The sequence below is a fragment of the Xyrauchen texanus genome, chromosome 4 (assembly GCF_025860055.1).
Source record: "Xyrauchen texanus isolate HMW12.3.18 chromosome 4, RBS_HiC_50CHRs, whole genome shotgun sequence".
Classification (NCBI taxonomy): Eukaryota; Metazoa; Chordata; class Actinopteri; order Cypriniformes; family Catostomidae; genus Xyrauchen; species Xyrauchen texanus.
Genome location: NC_068279.1, coordinates 24,942,153 through 24,957,453, shown reverse-complemented (window position 1 = coordinate 24,957,453; position 15,301 = coordinate 24,942,153). Strand labels below are relative to the sequence as shown.

Sequence of the window (15,301 nt, the reverse complement as noted above, 5' to 3'; positions counted from 1 at the left end):
ACAGGTTTATTTCTATTTCTTCTGCTCCAGACTTACTTCAAACTTACTTCTCTGTCTGCTCGTATGAATGTAACGCATCATAAGTGTTTCACCGCTGTTCAAATGCACTTTGGATCGCATCATTTATATGTATAAATGTTTTCCATATGAAAATATTAAATTAAACAAATGACAATAAAATGCAAAGAAATCTCTTCAGTAATCATACATTTTTGAATGCAACTGTATTCTAATTACCAATAAATTAAAAGGTAGTGGAATACAGTTACTAATATTTTGAATTTTAAATATGTAATCCCGTTACATGTATTCTGTTACTCCCCAACCATGTGCGTGTTTGTGTGTGCATTTGTAAGTGCTCTGGGATTGCCACCAGACAATGATGACTCTGTAAATTTGACTCTGTCTCTTGGGCAGAATATCTGATGTACCTGTTTGCATGTGTGACTTCTTTGTGGACTTACTGAGTGGAAGATTCTTTTTGAGATATATATATATATATATATATATATATATATATATATATGATGTATGTTATATTCATTATTATGCATTTCATTGTAATCCTTCAGTCAACAAGTATTTGTTTGTCTTTTTAAATTACAGGGCCCATCGAATTTGAGGAATGTAATATCTCAATTGCCACAGAAGGTCTGCATGTGTTTTTTTTTTCTCTCTTGTTCCTATGATATTCATCATGGTAATATTTAAAAAATAAGAATGCATAATTTATCTTTAATGTACAAGTCTTTAATGTATAAGTGTGTCCACTTATGAAAATTTTACTATTTTGCATTTTTCTAATATAAAGGGTTAGTTCAAAAATGAAAATTCTCTCATCATTTACACACCCTCTTTCCATCTCTTTACATTACATTCTGAGGTTGAATTTACTATTGCAGCCATTTCTTTCAGTTTGGAAATTAAAATACCCATTGTTAGATGTACATTTTGTTTCTGATGCAACTATATTTGTCTGTTTAGGTGCCAAACCCAGAAAAAGGAAGACCTTTGTCATTCCAGGCCGACGAAGAGATAAAGATACAGATTCCACGTAAGTGTTGAGACTTTTTTTTTTTTTTATCCAAGTACTGTACATTTTTTAACAAAATTCTTGGACTCACAGTATCATTTTAAAAGATCTTTATCTTGACATATTTATATGAGAACTATTTAATGGTTTCAGAAAAAGGTTTGTTGGATTTTCTTTGAATGGAGATTTTTTATTTTTTTTTAAACAACAATATTTATTGTGTGTTGAGCAATTTGTAGTTATTTGCATTGTTAATGGTTAAATTAAGCTTTTAGTAATAGAATTAGCTTATTTTTCCTCTTTCTTTAACAGTGAATCGGCTGAAGTAGAAGCTGTTGTGAGTATTTCTATAATATTTTTTTAGCAATTTCATAATTAGATTTGTTTTTATTTACAATATTATACATAGTGTGTTAGAGATTATTATAAAACAGATATAAAAATAGACAGTATGTATAAAAACATTATAGAAGCCACAAAATTCAATGTGTGTTGTTGTACAATAAAGATTTTCCTACATATAGTCATTTGAAACTAATTTTCTTCTGATCAAAGTATGCTCTTACTGGTTCCATTCAATTTGAGTTGAGTCGCAGCCACAAAGCTCCTTTTGTTCGTCCCTCTTTCAGAACGCCTCCAATGGAGCTCCCCCAGGTTTCTATGGTGCTATAGATCTTCATAACGCAGTGAGTGGTGACCTAATGTTGTTGAAGGATTGTCTATAATTCTTACAGTATTAAGGAAAGACTACATCTCCAGTGATTTCTGTTTGGGAACTGTGTAAATATTTCTTGCAATATTGCTAACAATTGCCCGTTTTACCTCAGTCAGACTCTTCTTGTGTTTTGATGTATTGAAGAGTGTGAATAATGGTGTTTTATCAGTGGTGTATTCTGTGTTTGCTCTAGAATGTGCCTCAGTTGGATGAAGAGGGCTTCTGTATCCGGCCTGAAGTCAATGAGAATGATATCCTTACTCCAGACCCTCCTCTTCCATTCCCCACCCCATCCCTCACACATGGTTTCATCTCTGCCACAGAAAGATTAGCCTTTTATCTGTTTTATCACTTCTACTCAGTGTAAACTCTGAACACTTTTTTTATTTTGGCTTGGGAACGTAGTTTGATATCTTTCTTTGCACTTTTATCTGAATCACTGTCAAGACACTCCTTCCCATCACATTTTATATTTTATTTTGTTTACTTTAGCAAAGCTCCGTCATAACTTGGTGTAGACCAGAATACATGTCAACAAATGAAATGGAAAATGTATCTTCTTACACTACAAATTTTATTTTCTTAATCAGTATTTTTGTCTTGTCTCCCAGGATAAATATCTAAATACCCTTATATAAATATCCTAAAACAATATAAATGTACTTGAGAAACAAAATTGTGTAAGATTGCCAAACAAAAGAATATATGTTTTAATTAAGATTTCATAACCTAAATGGCAAATATTTTTTCTTTGTTCTAAGCATGCATTTTATGTTTTTTTTTTTTTTTATGACTTTATGCTTAAAACATAAAGTGTTTCCCAATAGGATAAGAATAATAAACTTCAAAATTCAAGATATGTTCACTGAAATTATACAGTTTTGCTTCTCAAGTAAATGTTTCTGGTTTTAAAGATAGAGATATTTTTAATTGTAAAAAGCAAGACACAAATACTGATTATGAAAATTTAATTTTTGCAGTGTAACCATTTTAAGCTCTTGAAATTGGATGAATTTTCATGCCACTTAACTGAATGCTTTTTTGTAGGCCATTTTCCTTAACGGTTCTAATCACATGCCAAAGAGAACTCATTTTATTCATCCAGCGATTCAGAGGATGAAGATGAGCCAAGAAAGTTCCACGTTAAGATCAAGCCTGTGCAGACCAACAACGGCACACACCAGCACAAAGCCACCATCGACGAGCTGAAGGCCTCTATTGGAAACATCACCCTCTCTCCCACTGCTGTAAGAAACACCTCACATGAACACAGACAATGTGTAAAGATCTCATGACTGTATTCAGCTTGCATACAAAGACATTTGCAAATATACACCAGAGCTTAAATTTGTAGCACACCCATTACTTGCTTTCAGATTCATTTAAACAGAATAATGCACCCTGGTCTCCTATATAAAGGGTGTTTGCTCTGGCTTGACGGCGAAGATAATTCTGATTGGCTGGTGTAATTTACAGTCATAGTACTAGTTCTTCTCACACACTTCATCTCTAGCATCCCCCTAAAGCTCCATTGGCTGGGGGCCTTGATAGCACAGCTAGTATTGACGTTGACTACCACCCCTGGAGCTGTTCGAATTTAGGGCGTACAGAGGTGACCTGGCTGGAGTCTCTAAGCAACCAAATTGGCCCGGTTGCTAGGTAGGGTAGAACCACATGGGGTATGCTCCTCGTGGTATCCTCCTCGTGGTTGCGATTAGTGGTTCTCACTGTCAATGGGGCATATGGTAAATTATGTGTGGATCGTGGAGAGTAGCATGAGCTTCCACATGTGGAGTCTCCGCTGTGTCGTGCACAACGAGCCATGTGGTAAGATGCCTGGATTGACGGTCTCAGAAGCGGAGGCAACTGAGTCTCGTCCTCCGCTACCCGGATTGAGGTGAGTAACCGCGCCACCATGAGTACCTACTAAGTAGTGGGAATTGGGCATTCCAAATGGGGAGTACAATTTAGCACCATTGGCACAGGAGGCACTAGGGGGCACTATTCAATTATGTTATCCACAGAGTGGCAGCCCTTTTCCCTTGAGAGATGTAAATGCATTCATTTGTTTTTTCCCTTTTCTGATTCGTGTGGCTGAGTGCAAACATATCAGTTAGATATCAGATGATCGGAGACAGGTGCTGTTTTGCACAGAGCTAAAATGCTGTTCTGTCATTATTGACGAAGGATACAGTTGTATTACAGCGATTCCTCTTCCACACACTGTGCACTTTACCAATCAGCACATTATGTCAGATGTGTGTTAGGCCTGTGGTCCATCTGTGTGTGTTGTTCTGTTTGTAAACAAACCCATGTAACTTCCTGCCTGGGAATCTCACCACAGGAAACGCGAAGGGACTCGCGTAGGTAGATGAACACACACAGACAGAGAAAGACACATCAAAGCAAGAGCTATACCCATTACAAAATATATTTATTTCAAATAAGGCAGCCTCGGTATTGATAAACTCCGAGCCATCTGGTTAATCATATCATCCCCAAAAAGGGCAGTTTCATTAAAACTAGCACCGTGTCTCTTCATCCTCTGTTTTGTGTGTGTGTGTGTGTGTGTGTGTGTGTGTGTGTGTGTGTGTGTGTGTGTGTGTGTGTGTGTGTGTGTGTGTGTGTGTGTGTGTGTGTGTGTGTGTGTGTGTGTGTGTGTGTGTGTGTAGCTGATAAAGAGTAGATTGACAGAATGACAACAAAATGTAACCTCAGTTAAAAGACTATTACACTGTCTCTCCCTCCCTCTCTCTTTCATTCATCTTTTTATCTGTTTAGTGTGCTTTATTGGCATAACAAAACTGCAGGTTTGTATTGAGAGTGTTTGTATCACAGCAATGTGAAATTGTGCACCATAAAATTACAGTAATGTAAATAATAGCAACACTTTACAATAAGGTTCCATACGTTAACATTAGTTAACGCATTAGGTATCATGAACAAACAATAAACAATCTATTTTTGGTTTGTTAAAATAGTGTATTAATTAATGTTAACATATATACAATTTTTTTATTTAAAAAATGTTTTGGTATATACTATTTATTATATTTAGTCAAAAAATAATAGCAGTGCAGATTTAATTAAGAGCAATTAATGAAACCAAACAAAAATTATCAATTATGGTTTATAAATAAATGAGTTTAGTGATAAGTAATATTAATTAAACAAGTAATTAAGAAAGATAAATTAAGCATGAAGACTAAGACTAAATGTGTCAACAGTCATATATTGCTATAAGGGAAGGGGATGTGTATATACAGGGAAGATGTATTGGATGGGGTATAGAAAGCGGAATTGTTCAATGTTTAGGAGAGTTTGGTGAATTATGTGGGTGAATGTTTTTCATTTTGTAATAAAATGTTTCTTGAATGTGTGCTGTACATTCTGACAGAAAATGTTTTCTGGTGTCTATCAATTTGTATATTATGGTTTAAGTCTACCTGCCCAAAGTGGCTCTTAGTTTTTACCTCATCACTCTGTGTATTGATAGTCTACGACAGTATACTGAAGTTTTGGTTGGGTTTCCCAATCGTGATGTTTTATTTGTGGTGTAATTTTGAATTATTATTGTTCTGGTCCAGAGCCGGATACTAAGAGAGAGAGCTTATGAGAGCTTTTGCCCTTTTGTGTGTGTTTGACTTTGTCTCTCTGCATCCCTCGCTCTTGATCCATTTGTGTTTCTTTGAAAAGTATCTTAAGTACCAGTTTGTGTTTGCAGCATGCACAGCACAGGTTAGACACCGTTGCTGACGACTCTGTTAGCTTTATTTGAGATTAACATACATCTTTTAGGAAAAGAAATTCATTTCAGTATCGTTGCATATGAGCTCAGTAATTACATGGGTTATCCTCTGAAATATTTACACATCTATCAAAAGAGCCATATTCACTTTTCTCAGTGTTGTGGAAGATACTTTGAAACAGTAGCTTCCCTAAGCTACTTGTACTTTGATGTAGTTAAAAAACAGTCAGAATTCCCTTTTAGAAAAATGTTGTTGGTTACAATACTAGTTGCAGTGCATCCAGAAAGTATTCACAGCGCTTCACTTTTTCCACATTTTGTTATGTTACAGCCTTATTCTAAAATGTGTTAAATGCAATATGTTCCTCAAAATTTTACAAAAAATATCCCACAATGACAACGTGAAAGAAGTTTGTTTTAAATCTTTGCAAATTTATTAAAAATAAAAAAAACAACAAAAAAATCACTAAAGTATTCACAGCCTTTGTTCAATACAGATGCACTGTACTCTCCAGAGACGTTCAATCGGGTTCAAGTCTGGGCTCTGGCTGGGCCACTCAAGGACATTCACAGAGTTGTCCGTCACTCCTTTGTTATCTTCGCTGTGTGCTTAGGGTCGTTGTCCTGTTGGAAGATGAACCTTTGCCCCAGTCTGAGGTCCAGAGCACTCTGAAGCAGGTTTTCATCAAGGATGTCTCTGTACATTGCTGCATTCATCATTCCCATGATCCTGACTAGTCTCCCAGTTCCTGCCACTGAAAAACATCCCCACAGCATGATGCTGCTGCCACCACCATGCTTCACTGTAGAGATAGTGTTGGCTAGGTTATGAGCAGTGCCTGGTTTCCTCCAGACATGACGCTTGCCATTCAGGCCAAAGAGTTCAATCTTTCTTTCATCAGACCAGAGAATTTTGTTTCTCATGATCTGAGAGTCCTTCAGGTGCCTTTTGGCAAACTCCAGGTGGGCTGTCATGTGCCTTTTACAGAGGAGTGGCTTCCGTCTGGCCACTCTACCATACATGCCTGATTGGTGGAGTGCTGCAGAGATGGTTGTTCTCCTCTCTCCACAGAGAAACGGTGGAGCTCTGTCAGAGTGACCATCGGGTTCTTGGTCACCTCCCTGACTAAGGCCCTTCTCCCCCGATCGCTCAGTTTGGCCAGGCAGCTAGCTCTAGGAAGAGTCCTGGTGGTTCCAAATTTCCTCCATTTACATTTACCCTTCCCCAGATCTGTGCCTCGATACAATCCTGTCTTGGAGGTCTACAGACAATTCCTTGGACTTCATGGCTTGGCTTGTGCTCTGACATGCACTGTTAACTGTGTAACCTTATATAGACAGGAGGGTGCCTTTCCAAATCATGTCCAATCAACTGAATTTACCACAGGTGGACTCCAATCAAGTTGTAGAAACATCTCAAGGATGATCAGTGGAAACAGGATGCACCTGAGCTCAATTTTGAGTGTCATGGCAAAGGCTGTGAATACTTAAGTACGTGTGATTTTTATTTTTAATAAATAAAAAGATTTCAAACAAACTTCTTTCATGTTGTCATTATGGGGTATTGTTTGTAGAATTGAGGAAAATAATGAATTTAATCAATTTTGGGATAATGCTGTAACATAACAAAATGTGGTAAAAGTGAAGCGCTGTGAATACTTTCCGGATGCACTGTACTATGGGAAAATTAACTTCCTACATTGAAGAGGGAAATATTGTTCTTAAATATATACATCTGATCATTTTATAGATTTTTATTTGTAAAATTAGACTAGCATTTATCTGGTATGAGCAGAACAAATTTTCAGTTAATGTGATCTAATGTATTCGTATACTAAATTAAAGATAAATGAACAATTAATACAACTAATTAAATTAAAAGCCAACGGAATTGTATAAAAACTGTGCATTTGTTAAAAAATAGTGATGAACATGCATTTAACTAAACATTTCGAGATTTTTGAACATATGTCATGCAGAGACTCAAATGAATCAGTGTAATTTTTTTTAATCGGTTCATTGAAATGCTCCATCCGAATGAGCTGATTCACAAACATTATTCAGACTTAATTACTTGAGAGAGAGAAAGAGAGAGGACAGTTTAGGAGACCATGTTTGATTATCGCCTCTGTTCGCCTGGCTGTTGAGCTATATGCGCAATACAATGTGACATAAAATCAAGAGATGTAGCTTTTTGCCATGCTACACTTATTAATTGTAAAAATAAATTAGCGTTTTACTTGTAAAGCTACACTTTTTTTGAAACCAGCTAAGCTCCTAAAAAATGGAGTTAAGATGTTTTTAGTCATTACTTCCCAACATTGTTCACTTTACTGTTTGTCAAAGTTTTCTTTCCCGCTACCTTTCTCTCTCTTCAGGTCAAGTCAGGATAGATAGGTGATGAGGAATGCCTTGCCATCTGTTGTAGATTATTGATATTATTGAGATTTCCATTTACCCTTGTCTTTTGTTGTCTCTCTTTCCCCTCATGTGATCTCTCTCTCGAAGCTCATAGCTGGTGTGTGGCATGGGAGCTGTAATTGAACCCATTTGCCACTCTCTGCCTGTGAGAATAAACTTTATCTTCACTTTTCTCTATGTTGGGTGTATTTGTATGCTTGTGAGTTTCCACTGCATTTTTCCTGTGGATTACCAATTAGCCATGTTTCTGGTCCATAAGTTCGTTTTCTGGTGTTTTTCAATTCATCAAATACTGGATCAGAATGTGTGAGAGGATTTTCTATTCACCAAGTCTCGGGCATAAATGTTTCAAGAGTCACTTTTGAATTCACAGAATTACAGCAAACCAACCCTTCCCATCTTCGTGTCTTTTTGCGTTTGTCAGTGTTTTGCTAGCTGACTATTGTTGACATTTCTCAGCCTCGAAACAATCCCAGTAGTGAATTTGGTTGTATTTACTGTCACTCATTTCCTCATGTTTAGACTGTATGCAAAACACTGTTATTGAACTTATGGTTTGAATATGTAATCTCACAAGTACTGTTCTCTGCTCTTTTGTGTGTGTGTGTGTGTGTGTGTGTGTGTGTGTGTGTGTGTGTGTGTGTGTGTGTGTGTGTGTGTGTCGTCCTGGGAGCCCAATATCCATTGAACAACTGTGGGGATGAAGCACTTCATGTCTGCTGCTGTTTTCATAACTCCTCTCACTCTCATTAATAAAAGCCTGTTTTCATTTCCAGGTTCATATGAAGAGGAACCAATCCAGTGAGTATTCCTTTTTTCTCCCCCCACCCCCTCTCTTTTTAGTTTTTCTTGGCCGTGACGTTTTTCACCAAGCCTCCTTCATGTTGCTCTGGTGACCCCTCCAAACCCAACTCATCCCATGAGAAAATAAATAGCTTCCCCCATTTTTCCCCTTATCCGAATAGAACAGCGTTACCTCCTTAAGCCATGAGCAAGATTAACTGCCTAATTGTGTTTGTTTTTCTATCCATCATAATTTTTACATTTTTCCAGTAAATTGTGCCTTAAACGAACACAGATGCATGCCAGAATGTAGTGTTTACACTGCGGCATGTTCTCACATCAAGAACGACAGTGTCAACCTCCCAGCAAAGTTTTACATTCTTTAAATCCATAAGACATAGAAATTGAGTAAAAACATTCTTCTTTTTTTGTTATTGCACTGGAACAGTAAACATTTCATCAAAGAGCACATTCACCATAATCTCCCGCACGTGCTGAAATCGTTAAGATTTGGCAGATAATTCTATCCGATAAGTCCTTTAATCCAGTACATGTTGTGTTTTGTCTGAAACCACATCATGATTCTATCTCAAAAGTGGCATTAGCATATAAAAATACACTCACTGACCACTTTACTAGGTACACCTGTACACCTACTTATTCATGTGATTTATTTAATCAGCCACTCATGTGGCAACATGGTCTATGATCTTATGGTCAACACCTTTTATTCATCCAATCACTTCTGTCATAAAAAACATGAATTCAGGCAAGAATCTGATGCGTCATTTAAATGATTTTACAGTAAGTAAATCGGACGGGCAAATTGGGCATATAAAATAAACAAAAAAAATATACCAAACTGCATGTTCTGAATTGTAAATGTGCATCTCACACATACCTAGGAATGACACGCCAACACACATACCCTTCTATAAACCCAAAGACGGGTGAGTATTCCTAAGGAAGCCAGCATACACGCACTCATTTTTGGTTAGAGGCCAATTGTGTTGGTGGGTATGAGGGATTCCTGTAACGTTATAAAAAATTATTAACAAAATGCTAAATTAATTGTGAATCATTAGAAGCTGTTTTAACCATCTTTTAACACTCTACTGTCATTTGTGTATAATATTTGTCTATGGGATTTGGTCTCAAATACGTACAATTTCAAATGGGACTGCGCACTTAATCAAAACAATAATCAAGAGAGTTGCAACAATTAACTAATCCTGAAAAGTGTCATTTGCAACATTCTATTTTCAAAATTTATTTTGCAGAGGTTAAATGTTGTAACCAATCACAGATTTCTGTGTATAATTTATTAATTTCTTTATTAGTTGCTAGGAGGATCTTTGTAAAGTTAAGGATTTACCAACAACTAAAACTATATAAATTAATTGAGGGACACAGATCTCTGTTTGTTTTAGATGTGTATCCTACATTCAGACTATGGCATGCAGTTTCCCCATATGAAAGAAGCATTTTAATGTGAATCCTATGAATCAAAATTAATTGCAATTACAATATCAAGGGAAAGAATCAACAATGATGATTTTTCTCATAATCGTGCAGCCCAAATTTAAAATGTATTGTGCAATGACTCTGTGCTGTTAATTGTATCCTGCAAATCACATGCAGATTGCTTGTAAATAGCCCATATTTTGAAATGAGTTTTATGCTTATCTTTGATAAATGGGTTTGAAAAGACATGCGTCTCATGCAGTAAAGAACAAATCGTAATCCTCAACTTATAAAACCGTTTTAAACCACCTGATATAGCACAATCTTTAAAAAAAAACCTTTGCTGCAGTCAAACAATCTAGCCAGGACAATCATTTAAAAATTGACTGATTAAAACATATTTACTGCATGAAATACATGAGCTACAGTTTCCATCTGGGTTAAGTAAGCGAATCATGAGTAAATCCAGAAGTTGTGTATTTCCTCATTGATCTTCAGGTGATGAGCTGGGACGTCCCAAGATATCACAGCCATCATTTAACGAGTAAGAGAAACTGAACCATAAGTTGCCCTTTTTGGTTGGATTACATTTAAAAGCCTTTTTAACTGTTTTGTTTTGTCATTGTTATCATGTATTCCCTTTGTTAAGAATCTTTTGTATGAATTTGTTAATGGATATTAAATGTAATTTTAATAGATGAGTTGCACAACTTTCATAAACTCTGTTATTTTAAACAGTAAATTAGACCTGCTGTCTTTGGATCCATTTGGCCCAACTAGCACTGGCTCCGCCTCCTCTGTACCGCCCTCATCAGGTAACACCCTTTTTACTCCATTTTTCATCACTTGTTGTAGAATAGCAAAGCAAAGCTGACTGTATTAATATTGTCATTACGGTACATATGTGTTTCATTGTTTTTCTGCATTGTCCTATATGTGAAGACACAATGAAGTATAGCAAATCCTCTGCCAAATCCCACAGTAACTAATCAAATTCCCTATATCTCGCATAGTTTCATAAAACGGCATATAACATTCATGTATAATAAGGTACAATCACATTTTGCATTTATATCAGGGTCAGCACCTAAACTAATTTCAAAGACAGAGTTCAGCTTGACAATGATGGAGTCAGAACGCTCTTCAACCACACACACACACACACACACACACACACACACACACACACACACACACACACACACACACACAGAGACTGTACAGGCAGATAGAAGTAACTCATTCAGCCCTCCACCGTCTCCATCCCCCAGCCTCTGGGAGGCTTGTCTTAGGTCTGACCTCCTTTATTATTGATGATGCTTACAGGGTGGTGAAATTGTCTGGGCTTTTCCAGTCCACAACAGTCACCTCTAGAGAGCTTACTCAGGCCGCTGTTGTCATGGAAACCCTCTTAGCCTACAGCAAATTCATACCTCTCTGTCTGTCTTTATTATATACATAAAATATTTCCAATTATATTCACAAAATAAAATATAATTGGAAATATTTTAAGTTATATGTTTTTATTTTTGTATTTTATATTTATATTTTTGTATTTTTTTATCTCTCTTTTTTTATTTCTTTCTGTAGAATGGGCTTTATGAAATAAATATGAAATTTGAAATTAATTGCTGATACGTGAATTTGACTTTATTTGAATTTGATTTACTTCAGTTGTATTTTTGGATCAACAATGTCTCTGATCTAGTCTTCAGTGTCAAGTCTCTTGGTTTGGCCCCACCTCTTTTTTCCTTGACTCTTACACACACACACGTCTTTCCGTGAGTATAGTCAATGGTCTCTGTCTACTCCTTCTTCAGTATGTCCTTAGGGCTTAATACTCTGCTCTTGGCCTTGATTGTTCAAATTAAATGGTATTTTTACTTCAGGGAATTAGGAGCTGTCATTTCATAGTGAATGGTACAGTGACGATATGTAGTATTAGCTTACGCATATAAGAACAAAAACTATTTGCATATGAATGTTCACCTATTTGTAACACGTACCTTGTATGTCCTTTTTAACTTCTCAGTTTTTGGTTTTTCAACCATCCAGCACAATTTTGTCTCATAATTGTGTACTAGCTGTTTAGGAAGAAATGTGAGTGCATTCTTTTATGACTCTGTAATAGTTGAAGGTGACGTTTGCAAACAAATGAGTGCTTTTCTCACAAATAAGACACTCAACATAGTCACTATATGAATGCCAACCTGTCAGTCAAGCTCTTACCCTAGCTGCGAGGGCCAATCATAATCCTGTGTTAATTGGCACCTTCAGAGGTCAGATGGCGGAGTTTGGTGTCCCTGTGTCACAGCCGTTGTCAAACATGATCATGTTATAGTTCTGACCTGGCAAAGAAGAAAAAAAGAGCAGTGCAGGGGATTTTAGTTTTAACTTTTGTTAGTTTAGTTTAACTTTTGAACAAATTTTGAGTAGGTTATTTCTTTAATCTATATTGATATATTTTAATTTAGCCTATTTAGTCTGTATGATTTGTTTTTTATTTCTCATTTTTGGTGTTTGTTCAATGCTCTTTTTCTTAGACCTGGCTTCACTCTTCTTATCACCTTTCTCTCCATTTCCCCCACTTAAGTTAAATGATGAGGTCTTTGAAGACCCAGGTAATGCTTGTCATGCCTGCAGAATAAAAATCTTCTCATAACAGTCTCTGACTTTAATGGCTCAGGATGTGAATGTGTTAGTATGAGTTCAAAAAACATTCCTATATTACAGATTCTTTTAATTTTAAGAAATGGATATCGTCACCTTCCTAAAATAATGTCCTAAGTAATTTTTTCAGACATTTTACCAGAGGTGGCCAGCATCATGAGGAGATGATTTAGGCAAATACATTTTTTTGGTCAAAAAATTACTTTGGACATTATTTTAGGAAGGTGGCGATATGTGAATATGAGTGTTTACAGGCATACAGAAGGAAAAGCACTGAGCCACACTTATGCTTTTTTTTTTTTTTTGCGCCAGTGTTTTTGTTTATGCATGTATTTGCATTAGTTAATGCTGGCCGATTGCATGGAGGTTGGCTGATCTTTGCATCCCTACATTTTGCAATATTATCCTGTCTGGTGCCTATCAAAGGAAGAGTTCATGCCCAAATGAATATTCTGTCATAATTTTTTCTCAATCCTAACATGTATGCTGTACATATACCAAAAAGGACATACAACATGTACACTATATTCCAAGTCTTCAGAAGACATATGATAGCTTTGTGTGAGGAGTGGACAACAATTTTGTCATGTTTCACTGAATTGTATATCGTTGTATGGCAAGTGTTGCATAAAGATTTATTAAAAATGTCACCTTTTGTATTCCAATGAAAATATAACCAGATACAGGTTTGGATCGGGTTTGACAGCTGACAGACTATTCATTTTTTTGATTCATTCTTTGAAGGCATCTTTAAGAATGTTTTAAGAGGATTCTGTGATGTTTAACTTGCATAGAGGTGCTTTAAGTGGGTTTTTTAATGAAATGGTATACAGAAAATACATCCCAATTGCCATTGTCAGATATCAATGAAATAGGTGCCATGAAATATCACACCTGTCCCTGTAACTGTCCTAGGCCCTAGGCATGGTAAAAGCAGGTTAAAAAGTGTCAGCAGGCCATGGTCAGATCCTTTGTTTAGCCAATCAGAATCTGTCATTGTGCGTGTTCACAGGGCAGCCCATATATGCTCATGGCGGTACGGTGTCTGGGTTGTATGGTGAAAGGCTGAGGGGCACCCATCACCCTCCAGCTGATCGAAAGCAAAAGTCTCTAGTCTGTCTGTGTGCACAGGTCTTAGGAGTCTGGACATTCCAGAATGGCTAAAATCACTTACAGCACCTTTAACATGGTTGACACATTAACTTATACTACTTCATTAAAAGGTGTGTTTTCTCTGTTATTTTGCATTAAACCCAATGTAGTGTTTATGTGAAATCTGTTCCGATTTAGTGAAAGAATATATGATAGCACCTACTCGGTTTCTCCATTTCAGCATGGTCATCAGTATGTAATGTATGTTTATACAAGCCTGCATTGCTCTTTTCTCTCTGATGACCCCTGTGACAGAAGTGGATTTGATGTCGGAGCCAACATCTCCTTCAGCAGTCAGTCTTGAGGTTGCTGAGGCTCCTGCTCTTCCCCTTCCCTGTGACATCCCTCCTTTCGGCCTTGCCATCTCTGGCACCCTGCTGTTCCCTTCCCTCCCCTCTCTTCCCTCCACTCCTCCTTGGGAGCTCCCTGATAAGGCTTTTGGCCCCCTCACACCAGCCCCCACTAGAGCTATGAGTGTGCCTCTAGCCCTACAAGCTGCTCCTATGGCCTACACTACCCAAAAGCCCATTCTCAGTGCTCCCGTCACTGGTCCAGATATGCCTTCTTCCTGCACCCAGAGCCAATGGATTGCCTTTAATGATGCCTTTGTGCCATGCCGTGGATTGTCCCATCAGCCAGCAAGGCCTCAGTCAGTGCCAGTGTCTCAACAGCCCAAGCTTTTCTCCAAAGACCCATTTGCGAGCATAAGGAGAGAGGAGAGCGCCCCCACTCTGAAGGAAGCACCAGCCAGACCCATGCAGGATGGTAAATTTGTGGGGAGTTCTAAGCATGTTTAAACACTGTTCATGCTTCATGATAGTGTGGAATATTTACTGTGATTTTAAAAAACCTGATGTTTTTTAATATGAAGAGAACATTTATATAATCTTGATTTAATTCATTTGAATTGATTTTGTTGTTGTTTAATTTTAATATTATTTTTTTTTATTCTTTCAGTTCACTTTTATGCATTTTTCATTGATTTTTAATGTAATTGTTTTGTGTTTTCTGCATTTGATTGATTTGATACAAAATGTTTGATCGGGTTTTCACCTTTAAGCCATCCAAATCTTACAATTACATAATCCAATGACAAATTTAGGCCCAAGTTTGAAATTACTGTTTAAGATACTGTATGTTCTGATTGTTCTTTATGTTTAAGATAACATATGGTAACATTTTTAGATATTTTTTAAATTCATTAGTAATTCATGTCATGTTTTATATACTGTATTTAAGTAAAAGTGTCTACATTCACATCTAATACTGTTTATTTCTTTAGCTGTATCTTTAACATACAATTATTTCAAATGTT

At 36.7% G+C, this 15,301-nt stretch overlaps 1 protein-coding gene across 3 annotated transcripts in view; it reads left to right on the top strand.

Annotated features, from left to right (window-relative positions):
• Positions 1–15,301, top strand: part of LOC127640483 (F-BAR domain only protein 2) — a 60,044-nt gene that overhangs the window by 30,533 nt on the left and 14,210 nt on the right. For 2 of the 3 annotated variants that reach the window (XM_052123096.1, XM_052123086.1), the window contains exons 9-18: positions 607–651; positions 985–1,054; positions 1,346–1,370; positions 1,663–1,719; positions 1,942–2,001; positions 2,825–2,995; positions 8,694–8,718; positions 9,606–9,650; positions 10,663–10,708; positions 10,903–10,979. In XM_052123096.1, coding sequence (XP_051979056.1) covers positions 607–651; positions 985–1,054; positions 1,346–1,370; positions 1,663–1,719; positions 1,942–2,001; positions 2,825–2,995; positions 8,694–8,718; positions 9,606–9,650; positions 10,663–10,708; positions 10,903–10,979 — 621 coding nt within the window. The remainder of the gene's footprint in view (positions 1–606; positions 652–984; positions 1,055–1,345; positions 1,371–1,662; positions 1,720–1,941; positions 2,002–2,824; positions 2,996–8,693; positions 8,719–9,605; positions 9,651–10,662; positions 10,709–10,902; positions 10,980–15,301) is intronic. The other variant, XM_052123091.1, reaches the window with a different exon arrangement.